At 36.2% G+C, this 16,746-nt stretch overlaps 1 protein-coding gene across 6 annotated transcripts in view; it reads right to left on the bottom strand.

Moving 5' to 3' along the window:
- DOCK10 (dedicator of cytokinesis 10) overlaps positions 1-16,746 on the bottom strand; it is a 292,002-nt gene that overhangs the window by 77,562 nt on the left and 197,694 nt on the right. For all 6 annotated transcript variants that reach the window (XM_082631248.1, XM_082631252.1, XM_082631249.1 and 3 more), the window contains 7 exons: positions 13,484-13,705; positions 12,943-13,065; positions 11,627-11,709; positions 6,419-6,541; positions 3,693-3,772; positions 1,692-1,879; positions 1,127-1,192 (listed from right to left, as the gene is read on the bottom strand). In XM_082631248.1, the coding sequence (XP_082487374.1) occupies positions 1,127-1,192; positions 1,692-1,879; positions 3,693-3,772; positions 6,419-6,541; positions 11,627-11,709; positions 12,943-13,065; positions 13,484-13,705 (885 nt within the window). The remainder of the gene's footprint in view (positions 1-1,126; positions 1,193-1,691; positions 1,880-3,692; positions 3,773-6,418; positions 6,542-11,626; positions 11,710-12,942; positions 13,066-13,483; positions 13,706-16,746) is intronic.

The following is a 16,746-nucleotide window of genomic DNA, read 5'->3' as shown; positions in this document are numbered from 1 at the left end:
AATGCAATGGAACCGAGGTCACATGTACCTGCGAGTACTCCTCTTTTTTAGATTTTTCCCCATAAGCGATTCTCTAGCAGGCCTGGTGTGTTTGCCGTCTGGTCATTGCCTTTGTTTGTTTGACAATTGCATTTCATTTTATTTTTTCTCTCCTGCTGCTAATGCTATTGTGGAACTTGGAACCTGGGGATGCTGAGAGTGCCTCAGGACAATTTTAAAGAACTCTTTCTCTCTATTGTGCATGATTCATTCAATCACTCAGATTGATTACTGTTCTTCTAAATAATGCTACAACACTTCTGAGCACAGAGAAAACAATTGGTACCTGACAGAGTGCTTTAAGAGATGACCTCAGATAATTGTGGGGATTAGTTAGAAATTAGTTTTGTCCTTTACTGTATCTCCTTCCTCTGATTCACCAAAACTGGGAAGATCTGGCCACAGGCCCACTGAAAATAATTTTCCTCTCTATTCTAATAAGTTTCTTTATGTTGTTTGAAGTCCCTAAAATAAAAACAGTATATATCAAATACAAACTCTGAAAAATGCCATCCAGTTGCAGTTTTATAGGATCAAACAGCCACTTCCTACAAAACTCATAGTTTTATTGATCTTATTAAGTCGCGTGATCAACAGCAGGGACCAGCTTCCCAGAGCCATTTCTGAGGTCTTCGGGCAGGTGGCCACACGCACCTTCCATAAATGTGAGCGCCCCATGGGCCCCCTGCATTAGCCATCAGGCCAGTAGGCAGCAGCCCTTCTGCAGAGGCCACATGAAGCCCAGCTGGGATGCTGCATTTGAAATCAAGCATGCTAAATTCATGAGATGCGGGCTAATCTTTGAAAATGCAAAGTCTTCCAGAGGGGAATCGTTGCCTTGATTTCACACTAGAACGGCTTCCTTTTTTCCAAATCATGAAAAGCTAAGCAGAGCCATGAGACTGGCATTTCTAATAGATCTAGTTAATGGTAGCTGCTCCATCAGGTACATGTTAGGAAATCTAAATCAAATGGACTGAATTGCTCCTCTTTCCAGCACACTAAACTAAAAAGCCCCTCGGTGGTGGGGAGAACCAGGGTACCTGCCTGCCCCTATGTGCTGTATTCCCTCATGGGCTTGGCTCACCTTCACGGGCTTGGCATCTTCTTCATCGGAATTTTTGAATTCAATGCACACAGTTATATTTCGTGCCTGAAATTACAGAGAGGGAAAATGGACATTGTAATTTCCTGTTAGATAACATCAGAAAACAATCCAAGTGCCTAAAATAAGTAGCTTCTAATTAAATCTGAAAAATGTAGAATAGCCAAAATTCTCTTGTGACATTACTCATACCACTCAGAAATAGCAGAAAGATTTGGAGAGATTATTTAAAGGGGCAGAAAAGACTCATATTGAAAGAGTGCAGGTAGGCTATTTTCAGAGTCTCTTAATAAACCAAAAATAAAGTTTGGAACAAAATTATTTAGGGCTGATTTCAGAAAGTTTTATTCATATGTTATAAAACGTGCATCCTCAAACACTTTTAAGGTGAAAGTCATCACTGTCTCTCATTAAACATTTTCTTCAAATCGTTTTCTATTCTAAAGTGTTAGTCTATAGTAATTTGTATTTGAACTTTCAAGAAACTGTCTTAATATGGTCTAAATAGGGTGGAGAGAGAGGATGATATCTCAGAAACATATCATACCTTGTTGAAACATTTCTGGCTATCATACTTGAGGTGCTTGGGGTAAATGTAAATTTGATTTTTGTATACTCTGTAAGGACGGCAATACTTTGTTGAGTCATAAACGAATTCTTCCACTTCCACTGTGGGCTCTGGTTGAGCCGTCACATTGAAAGGCTTGACAGGGATAAAGGACGATGTTACACAGTCTTTAAAAATCAGAAAAGAAAAGTTTGTCACTTGATATAATTGTAAGTGAACAATACTTAACCTATTTTAAAATGAATCTACTCAAAATAGAAACTGTATGCTTATATACTAATTTATGTTAAATTATGCTGGCCTGAAAACTTTGTAGGAGGTAAGCATGATAGATACTCAGTGATATATTTAACATTAAAACTGATATCTCAAAAAACTGGTAAATCTTTTGGATTTATAACTATTTTCTTTTTGTATTAAGCTTCATATAAAATGTAAATTTTAGCTAGAGATCCTCTGAGCATACTAACCAGGTATGCTAAGATAAAGACGAGCTCACTGACTTTAGCCATCATACTATAAATATTGATCTATGATGGAACAAAACTCTGTCCAATGGGTTTATTACTGATAGTACCACTTGGCTTAACAGTAATTTTCCCTATGGAACGATTTTACAACATAGGCCCTAATCCCCCTCTGCATTAATAGTTACAATTTTATTTTTCTCTTCAGTTTTCACAATCTTTTAAAATCTAACCTTGTAAAAACAGCCTAAGGGGGGAAAAGACCATTAGGAATTTACAAATCAAAACTTGACACTAAGCAGTTTGGAGGCTGAAGTTGTGGCACTGAAAGACAGCAAGGCCTTCTACCTTCCTTTACCCCATTTGGAATCTTCCTGTGTTCAAACAAGCAACATGGTTAGCTACATGCTTAGCTATATCTTTAGCTATATGCTTGGGAATCAGATTACAGGCTTTTTGTTTTTTTCTTCAAAAATCAATTAGAATATTTTTATTATATGTTCAAATTTCTCTGATATCCTATGATATCAGAGAATATCATAGGATATTCAAAGAGAATATTTTAGCTTTCTCTTTTGTTATTTTTCTTTTCCCTAGGTAATAAGAGTAACCTTCCACAAATCAGGTAGAGGAAATGGCTTACTTTGTCATCTGGTTTTTCACACCAATCAATACAAAAGTGATTTGGAGCCATGATTTAAGTTAGAATGCTCATTTTATTTCATATTAAAGTGATTTGTGGAAAAGTCATAAGAATGGAAAACTTAATAGTGCTAATGGTAATTCAAATATCCTGTGGTAATAATCCTCTCCCTGTTTGTAGTTCTTTTTAGAATGCCTTTATTCATTCTTTGCATCACTGAGAAAGTCACTAAAAGGTGTAATTCGAAGAAAAATAAAATCAAATAAACTAATCTCACCACTTAATAAATAAATTCTGAAAAATCTTATTTATAAGTTAATAAAACTGCTTCTGAAATTTAAATTTTCACTAAAATAAATAGAACTTTTGACCATATTCTGGAAAAGATATATGCTCTCTGTGTAATAACAGAGTCTAAAAACTTTCCGGCTATAATTACTGCATGGCCACTTGGGTGGCAATGCACAGTGTTCAGAGTAGCCCTTTGACAGCTCAGTGTGGCATTGTTCATTAGGGCTTATTGGTTTATCAATTTATCTGAACTGGACTTCCTCATTTGCAACCCTTCAGGGTTCTGAGGATTAAATGATACAATTTAACACCCTGCTTGGTGCATGGTGTATACCAGATGAATATTAGGTCACCCTGAATATAGTTCCTGTCCTACAACACTTACAGTCTGTCTTAATGGAGAAATAAGACATCCCAAATTTCTATAGGATAAGGAATTACAGTTATCCTAAACCTTGAGAAAAAAAATCCCCAAACAAACCTTTGTAACGAACCAACTATCCAACCAACCAACCAACCAACCAAAAAGCCACTAAACATTCAAAACTCTACAAGCAAGCCATGACATCATCATCATACTTGGATGCTCCAAAGGAATGTTGTCAACAGCGATATCCAGGCTTCCAGGAATGGTCTGCGTTTTGCTTATTCTGTCAGCTCTGTGAAAGTATACCAGCATAGAAACACACACACACACACACACGCACACACACACAGTGAATTATTCTAGTTGTCAAGGAAAAAAACCAGACAATGGTAGTTCTGAACTTTGATAAGGATAAACAGTGGGACCCTAAACAATCTTGTGAATAATTTCATTTAGTTAGATTTATTTTGAAAACTAAAATTTATGTGATTTTTTTTTTTTTTTTTTATGTGATTTTACAAATAAAAATTAAAAATCAGGGAGGGGTCAAGTTACAGATATTCTGAAGAATGTTTTAAATTTATTTGCACCACTTCAGATAACATTTATATGGCCAAACGAGTGCAATGTAAATCGTTAGTTTTGGTAAATGGTAAATATTTAATTTTGTTAACAAAAAGTACTAGTATTTGAACCGATTTAAATAATTCACTTTCATGAGGAATTTTAAGAAGTTTTGAGAGCAAGGATGGTCTTTGCCACAACTGCTAAGTGGACAGTTTGCTTTTTCCCTCTTCACCAACAATCCAGGAGGACAAGGGCCGTTTCCCTGATCCCTCGTAAGTGTATGTAGACCCTTCCTCACCACCTATCCTTGTGCCCACAGTCACTCTAATTCATGAATCCTTGACTTTCTTTTCCTCCCTCTTTACTAAAACCTTCTCCCCTATCTTCTTTTATAGTAAGGTGAAAGTTGCTAAGAACAGTTTCAAGTGTCACCCCTCTCAGGAAATCTACTTCGAGAAGCAGCTCTTCCCAGCCTGTGAGAGCTAATTGTTATATTTTCAGTTATTTTGCCTGCCATCTGTAAAACACAGTCATTATTAAAAAATGAAATTATATTAAACAAATTACATTAAATACCAAGGTAAAAAGTACTGAAAATTCGTCACTTAGTAATTGTTTTACTACATGGTGAGAGGATCCATGCTCTTGAGGTTATTTACATCTATCTGTGTGGTGGAAATGTTATATGATGGTGTGCACATTTCTTTCCAGCTCCATTATTGGCAAAACCCCACTGGTAGCTTGAAATCAGCAATGGTAGGATAATTTACACCAGAGAAATTTGCCATCAATACAAATCAGTGTTTTTCCTCCTAGGGGGTCAGCGGTAGACATTTATCAGCACACTACTGAGAATAAATGTCATTACGTGTGAGGCATCCATGAAATAATTTAATGTCTCACCAGTATGGCATTGGGTATTCTAGACGCCCTCTAAATGCCATAGTGATAACTTTCTTGGCTAAACACCAATAACATGGGTTTTGTGACAGTATGGTCTTCTCCTGTTTTGCCTATTCCCTTCTGCTCAGTGTTACAACTTTTCAGGCTTTAGTAAATTTGGAAAAAAGTAAAGAGGAAAATCATTCTTAATTTCCACTTAGTGGATATAGGGGTTTTGACCATGATGTTTGATAAGGGGAAGGAAGGTCTCCCCATGTAAGGAGTGGTCCTGTAGAATCACAAAAAAATAATATTGGTTCAATTCCACTTTTATTTTGCTTCCTATGGTTTATTTTTTTCCAGAACAAAAAAAACACTGGGCAAACTTCCCTTCTAGTTAAATAGAAATATATCCTCTATTGAAGATACAGAAAATATTAATCATGCTTGTTTCATAGTAATAAATAATTTTTGTTTTGGATAAACAAACTTAATTGATAAGGAATTGTTGATTCTTAGATGGGAGAGGCAGAGAGTTAATATTTGGGAAAAGGGCAAAGGGAACAAGAATCCTGACTGTGTCAGGGGACTAACTGTTTAAGATAAGCCACTTGTCATGAAAGATCTTACCATCATCAGATGCTGAATATATGATGACTCATTTTAAAAATGTTGTGACTTTTATGTTTTTTCTTCTTTTAGCTCTAACTTCCATTGTCTCTTCCAAAAGCATTTGAATGACAGAACTATTATGAATTATTGTATTCACAGCAATTAATTGCTCTGTGGTGTTTCATACATATTCTAAAATCCCCTAACACTCCTCCCATTTAGAGGTGTCTATATACCCTTCATTTGAATCTGGGATCTGTGACAGTTTGACAGTATGTTATAGCAGAAATGGCACTGTGACAGTTTCCTATCTTAAGAAACTGGCAGTGAACATTTTCTGTCTGTCCCATGGGGCACTTACTCTTAGAACCCAAGCCATAGCATCTCATGCAGAGAAGAACCAAGGTCTCCAACCCACAGCTCCAGTTGAGCTTCCAGCTAACAGCCAGCACCAACTTGCCAGTCATCAAATGCGCTATCCCAAAAATGGATCCTCTGGCTCTACTGGACCTCTTCCAGCTGATGCCATGTATAGAAGAGACAAACTGTCTTCACTTAGCCATGCTCAAATTATGGACTCAAGAGAAAAATAAGTGATGTTGTTGTTTTAAGTCACTCATTTTTGGGGTGATTTGTTACATAGCTGTAGGTAACTGACGTAGTTTAATGTCTCACACTCCTTCCACATCATTCTGGCAAATTTACTCTTAGGGTGTCATTTGGGCATATGAGAGGTCATCTGCAAAGCATCTGCTTTCTGGGGGAGTATGGATATTTGGGAATCTGGTTATGGAGTATTGTTTATGCAGAGATAACAAATCAACAGCAGCAATGTAGTTGATTCATGTTCATTTCAAGAGTATCCAAAACATCCTACCTTCTATAATCTGACACTAGTTTAAGTAGGTCCTCAGTTGAAATCTTGTTGCTTTCTTGTCTATACAGTGGTGAAAATCTTGAGTCTCTGTCCACATTTCCCTGGTTGTCTTTAAATACTGATCTGAAAGAAAACAATATTTATTCAGTTTGGCATTTGGCATGGGAGGGAGGGGAGAATTCTACCACTGAACCACCAATGCTCCCCTCTTGGTATTTGGATATTACTTACGAAGATGTATTTTTAAGCTGACTAAAATGATTCAACTTCCCATTTATAATGGAAGAAAGTCCAGGAACTTACAAAATAAAAAGACATGAAAACTTCTTAGAAAAAATGTCATTTATACACTGTATTTATTATCTTCAATTTCTTATTTTCAACCTGGTATCTAAAGTGAGAGCAGCCCATATTACAACTACATTTATTTATGATTTGGTAACATGTCAAAGCCATAGAGTATTAGGGGGTTGGAGAGGAATAGGAACACATGTTATCACTTTTTCATTATTTCCTGGGCAAGCCTGGGTCATGTCAGTTTGGGTGGTGCTGTTAGAATTTATGAATAGTGGAAAGGGTATGAGGTTGTATATGTGGGTGTAGAGAGCCAGACTCTTGAAACATTTTCATGGAGATAAATGTGCCGAAGTCCTAAATTTTAGGGCAGAGACAAAGATAAAATGGAGAACACCTGAATGAGCATTTTGTATTAAATAAAGAGAACACTGTGAACCTGAACCATTTATTTTCTTCCTTGATCCATTTCAATGGGACTATATAGATTCAGTTAAAATGCATAAGTTGTTTTCATCCAAATAATATAGTAACGCCGGGCAACACCTCCTGAAAAGCAAGTATACCTAGCATGCTTAATGTCGTTTTTCTTCCCCATGATTCATCATACTCTGTGCCTATCAAAGGAAAATTAGACCCATGTGTAACTGATTTTTCTTCAGTGTTAGAGAAATGCTGAATCTTTATTTCTTCTAACTTAAGGACCTTAACGAGACTCTTTTACTACTCTTCACATTAGCCAAAGATTTCAGTACACAGGCTGAAAAGGCCATTTAAATGGCTATCTGATCATAGAGCTTTAGTGTCAAATAATTTAGAAAATGGGCCAGGAATTTATCAGAATGATATTTTTAGACTCCTTCAACCTTTCTCCTCAGTTTTTTTTCTGTGAAGTAGTAACTGAGGGGAAAAAGGTCCCCTATCAAATAACACTGGGGGAGGAAGAATGAAAATATTTAACTTGAAGATAATTTTTATTTAAATATTATTTAGGGATGGTGTTTGAGTGTGTGACATTTTTCCCAACATGGGAGAAAGTTAAATTGAGTAGTATTTTAAAAAAATTTAGCCAGTCACTTCAAATATATCAGTAGACTTGAGTTGTATCACTGGCTTTTGCTCTTATCCGCAGCAGCTCTGTCCTGGAAACACCTCACTTACATGGGACACGCTGTGAAGAACACAGCAGCACAGAGAAGTGCTGGTCACAGCACTCACACTCTGTCCCTACTCCATAAATATGGTAACTGGCAGGAGAGCAGAGAACTGATTCATTTACACAGATGGTTTCAGGATGGCTGGGACACCATGCCCTGTTCCAACTGCCAGAGTTGAGCAATGATCCATGTGCAATGAAGGTCTCAGAGCCATGATGTTTAGAGTGTGATTGAAAAAAAAATGTGGTGTTTAGCCTAAAGGAAAAGAAGCTTAGGTATCCCTGAGAGCTTCATTCATAAGCAGCATGAGGGACTTCCTTGGCGGTCCAGTGGTTAAGACTTTGCCTTCCGATGCGGGGGGTGCGGGTTTGATCCCTGGTCGGGGAGCTAAGATCCCACATGCCTCGCAGCCAAAATAACAAAACGTAGAACAGAAACAATATTGTAACAAATTCAATAAAGACTTTACAAAAATATTAACAAAAATAAGCAACATGAATAGCTGTGATATATAGAAAGAATTGGGCCCATTTTTTGTGGCTTTGGAAGACAAAACATAAAAGTGTCAAGCAGTTAAAAAAATGTGTGTGTGTGTGTGTGTGTATATATATATATATATATATATATGAAGAATTATCTAATCATTGGAGCTATAAAAGACAGAAAGAATCACTGTGGGACGCACTTGAGTTTTTGTCACTGGAAGGATTTGAACAGAGGTTGGACAACCATTTGTTGAGTGTTGTTGTTGTGCTGTGTGCCTTCTATAAATGTATAGATATAAGAATGAAATTTTTATTTTAGTCTTGTTTAATTTTAAAGAAAATCCAGTTTTTTACTCGGTTCCATTTGGAATGTTGCATGGGACAGAGAAAAAGGAATCAAAAAGCGTCCTGTCCTGGATTTAGGCACACATAATCTTGGGGGTGATACATGAGGAAAGAGTTTAACAACATGGCACACTTGTAAAGGTTGACTTTCTCCTGAATCAATGAGTGTACAATGCCCTCTGTAGCCATCTGAGTGCGTTCTGTTTACCTACCCCAAATATAACCTCTTTTGCTATAAAATGGTGCTACAGCTGGTGCCCAAAATAAGAACATGCACCAAATTAGTGCATGTTCTAGATAAAATGTTCACAGTGATGAGTATCTGTGTGTTTTGCAGCTGGTGGGATGACTGGATCGGGTAAAAATATGTTTGTAAGCTAATTGTCAATTCTATGCTTTTTAGTGGCAGTTGATTTTAAGGGCCAAAGGGTTTTAGAGTCCCCTCAAAGCTACGTCAAGAAATAAGCTGCAATCGAGAAAATATAATAGAAAGGAAAAGGAGCCAGAGAACCAGCAGTATCAGTAGAGTATTGGAATATGTCAGCAGGCTAGCTTATGTCAAAACGACATGAGTAGCAAGAGCCCTTCTCTAATTTGGTCAACATTTATTTGAAGCAGTTTCCACACTGTGGAGGGAAAATTAAAATCGTCTTTGGTTGGATCTTGTACTTGTTTTTGTGGTTATACATTCCAAGGGGTCTAACAGGAAATCTTGAGAACTGTACTGCTAATTATTTTTTTCAGTTACTAGAGATGTTTATGTAAATGTAAATCATATATTTATGGGCACAGATTGGTGGTGTATACTGTTTCCTGGTCTATAACCAAACCAGTGATCAGGCATTCATGTAGCATGAACTTGTGGTTTTGTTGGCTTTCCTGCCTTAGAAATAATTATTTCAATAGTTGGTAATATTATCAGCCTCCCTAGAAACTTCATCTATCTTTCCTCCAGCACATTTGACTAAGACAACTTCAAAGTAGGGATGTTACTGCTTTTACTAACTGCTCAGATTCTTTCAATAATGGTTAATTTTTTTACTTCTTTCTCCCACATTATTCTTCACTGCCCCAAATTTACCTGAAAAGGAGGCTTGTTTGGGTGGATATGATCTCCACAGGGACTTTTAATAATCATATTAGACTAATGGCTTCTAATAATGGCTATCTTTTATTGAATAAATATCAGTACTTGTTAATCCCTGAAATAGTAAATTAGGTATTAGAATTCCTCTTTATACATTCAAAAAAATTGAGACTATAAGTTCTTGCTAAATTCACTGGTAAATAGAGTTGAGATAGGGAACCCAGCTCTGGCTCTAAAATGTCTGCTTATAACAATACTCAGAATAATCCTCAATCCTTACAGAGAATATGTGTTCACTATTATAATTTTGCTATATTGGAATATTTCACTTTGCAAAAGGACATCCTGCCTCTACCCTCTACTTGCCCCAACTGATTATCTTGTGGGAACTGAGAATACTTATCAACATGAAAAGTTTGACCTGCGAATTACAATTAGTTATCCTTTTTCTTGAAGCTTACAAGGAATAAAATGAATTAAGTTCATCATAAAGGGTTCAATATTTCTAAATAATATCTTTTATTCATGCAGAATATCCTAGCATTAGTTGTCCCTGTAGGGAGAGATATTAAAGGGAGATAAAATGATATTTATGATCTACTTTATGACAGATGCCTTTGCATTTGTGATTGCACTGCTGTTCATAAGGCAGTCTTGTTAGTTTCATTCTGCAAATGGAGACCCTGAGACTCTGAAAGGAAACTTGACCAAAGCTACAATCTATAAGTGGTATCTGACCTGGACCACGTTTTCAGATTCCTGGGCCTGGTCTCTTCCTCCTCAACTTAGAGGGCTGCCTTGGGGCAAATTAATCCCTAGAGACAGCATGAGTTTACCTTGGTTTACCACTGCCCCTAATTCCACATTCCTCCTCCCTGTACCTGTCTCCAACTTTCAAAAACTACATCAAAATTATGAAAAATATTGGTGAGTTTACTCTGGCTATGCACCACAACTGGATACCGTGAGACCTGAAAATGACATAACTAACTAGTTCTCCCTTCCTTCTGGATTTTCAAGTTATTTGCATTGGGGTATAATCAACATTCAACTGGATACCTAATAGGCTGCTTTTTTTGTAGCACTAATTTATCATTCAGATTGTCCATTGCTGACCTTTTCCCACATGTCTATACCAGGCACTTCCTCCTTTAAGAAATTCATGTACTGATAAAGACACAAAGAGACTGACAAGGACAATAGTAATTGATGTTTAAACAGATCTGAAAGGCATTTTTTGTTTTTTATATAGAGGTTATATGTCCGGGTGGATGGTTCCACCATCAGTGCCCATGCAACTCAGCATTTCTATCAGAGAGTCAACTGGTACTGAGAAATGTGGCTATTCTAGTCAGTACCAAAATCAAAGAGAGTTCAAGTGATCAATTTGATGGTTTCATTTGAACATCCATATATAGACCCGTGTTTTCTGCACAGATGAAAACGTGCAGCTGCATAAGAAATCACAGTGCTTCCATCTGAATTTTATGCACACCAAACCCTTGGGACTCATAAAACATCAAGAGTTTGTTAAACCAAATATACATAATAAAGAAGTTATGACTTGGCTTTGATCCTACCAAGAACCCATTGCATACCTGGTCATGCATACACTGTACACATGTCATGGTCCCAGTCTATTATGAGCCAGCTTGCTAAATTATCTTGTAAAACACATGTTTCTGGGGAGCTCAAGGTGTTTTTGAAGATGAACACACTAACATTCTTCTAGGTGTTGGTATGTTAAAAATAACAGGTAACACAGATGTGTTCAAAAATGAAGCTTTCAATGCAGACAATAAATGCACTTCTATTCTGTTGGTTGCAATTGTCAACCTACCTCACCGCCCAAGCAAATGGCATGCGGTATTTCCCCAACTTGCTGCAGAACTGCCTGTTGGATTTTAGTATCTTTTGTGCATACTAAGGAAAAAAAATAAATATAAATGTTGTTTAGAACATCACTGTACAGTCCATGTAAAATATTAATAAATATTGTTCCATGTTATATTGAAACTCAGTAAAATTCTGCTTTACTGGCTTACAGATTCTACCTTGTAAAGAGACAAATGATATCCTCTGTGTTCAAACTATTGTATAACGTTTTCTTTCTTTTTAGTTTAGAAATTTCAAATGTAGAAAACACCCTTATTTTGGAATACCAATTTTTTTTCTGACTTTAAAGACCTTAAAATATTGAATGGAAAGAGTTATGAAATTTACATTCACAGGCTGTCCTGTATTTCTTTTTATTTGTTATGATAGAGGTCAGCAAACTTGTTCTATAAAGAGTCACACGGTAAATATTGGATTGGCCTAAAAGTTCTTTCGGACAAACTTTTTGGCCAATCCAATATATAGGGCTTTGTGGGCCATGTGGTCTCTGTCTCAGCTTCTCAACTCTGTTGCTATAGCAGGAAAGACAATCTTAAATGAATGAGTGTAACGTGTTTCAATAAAACTTTATTTACAAAAATAGGTGACAGGCTGGACTTGGCCTGCACTCCATAATTTGCTAAACCCTGAATTAAAGGATTCTCATAAATATGTTAAACACTGCCCTAAACTGTCACACACCCTCAAATTCAATTATTATGCATTATTTTCCCAATATACTTCTTTGTGTGGATAATATAAACTTTTTGTATTTATTTTCTATTAAAATAGCATTCAATTATTATAGAAAATATGGTAATTGAAAAAAGAAAGCAGAAAAATTGTCCTGCAGTCCCACCATTTAAAGAACTTATGGTATTTTCTTCCCTCTTTCTTTCTTCATTTAGGTGTTATTATAATTTGGTAAACAATTATTTTACTTAGTTCAGCATGAGCATTGCTGATGTCTTAGTAAACTGTATTCCCTTGTTTTCAGTCAGATTAATCCTAACTTTTCATTATTGTTAACACTTTAGTCTTTGGGGGTTAAAGTTTTATCTACATTTAAATTTATTTCTACCAATAGAGTCTCAGCAGAAATTGCAGGATCAAAAAACATAAGCCGAGAATATACACTTGAAACATTTCCTGTTTGATACTCATTTCACTAACAAGGGAATATTTCAAGACTTACATTTATCAAACTTGATAATTCATCAAGGCAGTGTGATTTTATTTCTCGAAGTAATTGAAATTATTTATAAAAAGATCGTGCATTACCTTGTTGGAGTCTGGATTTTTAATATAAGGTTCAGCACCACTTGCAATGTTTCCCATCAGTACCTTTTCGATTTTGGCCACCAAAACAATTTCAGAATGTGGATTGCTTACAGAAAATATAGCCTATGTACAAAGAAAACAGCTAATAAGCATCTAGGAAACCACACTGAAGACATTTACAAAATTCTACTTTTTTTTTTTTTTTTTTTTTTTTTGCCATACGCGGGCCTCTCACTGTTGTGGCCTCTCCCGTTGCGGAGCACAGGCTCCGGACGGGCAGGATCAGTGGCCATGGCTCACGGGCCCAGCCGTTCTGCGGCATGTGGGATCTTCCCGGACCTGGGCACGAACCCGTGTCCCCTGCATCGGCAGGCGAACTCTCAACCACTGTGCCACCAGGGAAGCCCCCCAAATTCTACTTTTTTAGAGTACAGCTTTAAGGGGGATTTTTATTTGGAAAACTGCTCATCTTATGTAATCTATTGGTAAGAAAAATGGAACAAGCATTTTCCCTCCCATGATAGATAAACAAAAGTTCAACCTGCTTTGGAAATTTTAGCCATTCCTCTGGAAATCCCTTGACATGAGGTTCTTCTGATTGTCTTGGAGTGACAGTGTCTATGTTTCCATTTTCCAAAGCCACGGAAGCCCCTGAGAGCATCTGCCTGACAGCAGTGTGGTTTAGATCCACATGGAAATCAGCAGAAATCTTCCTGCTGTTTCTGAGGTCATAAAGTGCCACACTCACAAAAAAAGGCTCAATCTTTGGAGAAAAAGAAAGAATTGATGGTTTTGACATAAAATCATTACACAGGGGATAGCCTCCTTAAGTACATTATTTAATAAGGCAGTAGATGAAATACTACTATTTATATATAGTAGAATATTTCTATATATAATATGCTATATTATAGAGATATAATAGATATAATACTATATATTATATTGCATATATTATATATTTTATATATAACATATAAAATACAATATTTGTAGGAAAGTTCCCAGAATCCCTTCCACTATCAGATTCCTCAGATCCCAGAACTGTATTTCATTGGTTTCTTCATTCTACTTTTCCTGCCAAATATTCTTTTTCATACGTTGTAATACATGTATGATTCAACCTTACAAAACCTTCTAGTTATTTCCTTTACTCTCTCAGAAATATCTGCAATGTCAGTATCCCTGATGATGACTCATGATCTGACTCAGGTCATGCTTTTTGGGGCAGTAATACCCCAGTGTGACATTTGATTTTCATAGTTCATTATATCAAGGGCACAAAAAGTCAACTTTCCCACCACTTTAGGTAATATTAACCTAAATATTCTGGTCTTGTTGGTATCTTCCAGTTTTCTCCATTATAATGTCACCATTTTCCCTTTGGTAAGTGATTAGCCTTTTTGGAAATATTTTCTGAGATTACAGCAATGTCCTGCTACTCATCAAACCCAATCCACCATTCATAACTCCCACTGGAACCAACTACCACTATGATGGCTACCAATGGTGATCTTCTAGTTCCATCATTCTTTCTACATTTATTAGTGGGTATTTTACTGTAACAATGAGCTTTCCTTTATCCCTCATTTTTTATTCATATATATATTTATATACACATACACACACGTACATATATATATATATATATATATATATATGTATGTATAGACTCAAGGATTGCTATTTTATTCAACAAATTTCCATCTCTTACTGTCGTTATTTATAGTGATACTCGATTTGTCTCAGATTTGGTTAGAGGTACACCCTTCAGTGTAGCTCCTGTGTCTTTATGGCAGATGAGCATCATTTTTGGAGCACCTCTTTCTTTACCCAACAAGATGTTCCAGGCTCATCTTATACTTTCCATGTCCCAGCCATTCCTCCAAAGAGCCTTGGTTCCTGTTAGTGAGGGTGACACTTAGAAACCAAGATCTAGGTGCTTGTTATGCTCATTGTTTCTGGGACACACACATGTATATATACATATACACAATATTCACAGCTACAATGATGTCTCTATCTCTATCAGTACATGAATATTTATTAAAAACTTACGGGTTCATGTCATACCTCCATTTCCAATCCAAATCCTCAAAGATTCTTTCTAGCCTTTCCCTTTTTCATATTTGCAAGTATTTCATCCAATAGTGAAAAACCTGACTCATTATCATTAATTTATTTACTTATTTGTTCAATTAGTTTACTTATTGTTCAAAGTAACCAGTCTCCCAACCATAGTAGTCATCTTCTCTAGCTATCTCCTCTGCACCAGCCTGCACAGTGCCCCAGATCCTGACAAATCCAAGGGCATGGCACCTCTGCGCCTCCACGTGGCTTTCTCCCCCGCATCATCTGGAATTCTTATGCTCACTCAATTTCCAAGCCTCTGTGCAATTGCTCGCTTAACCTCTTACTACCATGCTAGGAAGGAAGAGGAAGATGTGAAGTAAAGGGAAAATGCGAAGGTAAAGAAGATGGAAAGGGAAGGGAAAGTTTCTTGCTTGAGTTTTAAAGAAGTAGAAATTTGGTAAAGGGGAAGTTATAAAGGGCTTCTAGTAGGTTGAGTGACATGGGCAAAGTCACAAAGACATGAAAAAACACAGATTTAGAGTGAGATCAGAGTGGAAACAAAATATTAGGATGCGTTTGCAGAAGATACGTTTGAGAAACGTTAGGAAGGTACAACCAAAAGGCTTGGAAATCCATTGCATGTGTGCGTGTGTTGGTTGATTGGAGAGAGGGTTCACAGGGGCATGAATAAAAGAAAATCCCCAGGTTTGGGGCTATAGGAAACTGAGTGAATGACAATGCCATTCACTAATATATAGGATGAGGATACAAAGATGAATTCTTTGGTACAGAGAATCATCTGTAGGACATTCCAGGAGCAGTTGGATATATGAGTTTTGAGTCCAGTCAAGGAAATTGGGCTGGAGATCTGAACCCAAAAGATTTGGGGATGTGGGTGCCTATTCAAGGCATTAAATAAAAAGAAGAGAATCAGAATGGTATCCTAGGAAATATGAACATGCACAGGATAGAGACTGGAGTAGGGAAAACAGCTTACAAAGGAGATGGGGGAGTGGAGAGAGATTTTTAAAAACAAGCTGATAAAATTTTTTTTAATGCTGCCAGAGTTATCACAGACACAGAAGAAGAAAGATTTCAGAAAGAAATAATTTTCAACTAGAAAAATGTCAAATGCAAGAGAAATTAAATAAAACAAGGACTGAAATAAATATTGGTTGGCCAAAAAGTTCACTCAGATTTTTCTGTAACATGGAAAAAACGAAAGAACTTTTTGGCCAATCCAATATATGTATATGTTATTATATACACAGACAGATGTACATAAATACACATATGAATAATTATATACATACACATATATGTAAATACATACATATGTAAATAACTATAGGCTTCTTAAAATGAATATACTTATAAAGAGTTTTTTAACTTTTGTTTATGTTACTTAATTTTGAATTGATGCCTCTCACCCACCAGGATTCTGTGGATAAGCATGTTATATACAAAAAATACATTGTGACCAAGTTCATCACTGTACAGACTCACTCATGCTGTGGATTTTGCTGAATGTTTAATAAGTATCTTGTGTTCTTTGAAATTCAGGATTATGGCTAGTTTATAACAGGGGTATTAGTTTAATTTCTTAATATTAGCAATAACTGCCAGCTACCTTACTGTTACAATTACACATAAAATAAAATTCAACACGTTATTTTTAAAAAATAAGACAAAATGGAAAAGTTTCATATTTTACCAATTTAATTTAGCTTA

This window comes from Mesoplodon mirus (genome assembly GCF_964341445.2).
Source record: "Mesoplodon mirus genome assembly, chromosome: 8".
Taxonomy (NCBI): Eukaryota; Metazoa; Chordata; class Mammalia; order Artiodactyla; family Ziphiidae; genus Mesoplodon; species Mesoplodon mirus.
This window is presented reverse-complemented; position numbering and strand designations above follow the sequence as displayed.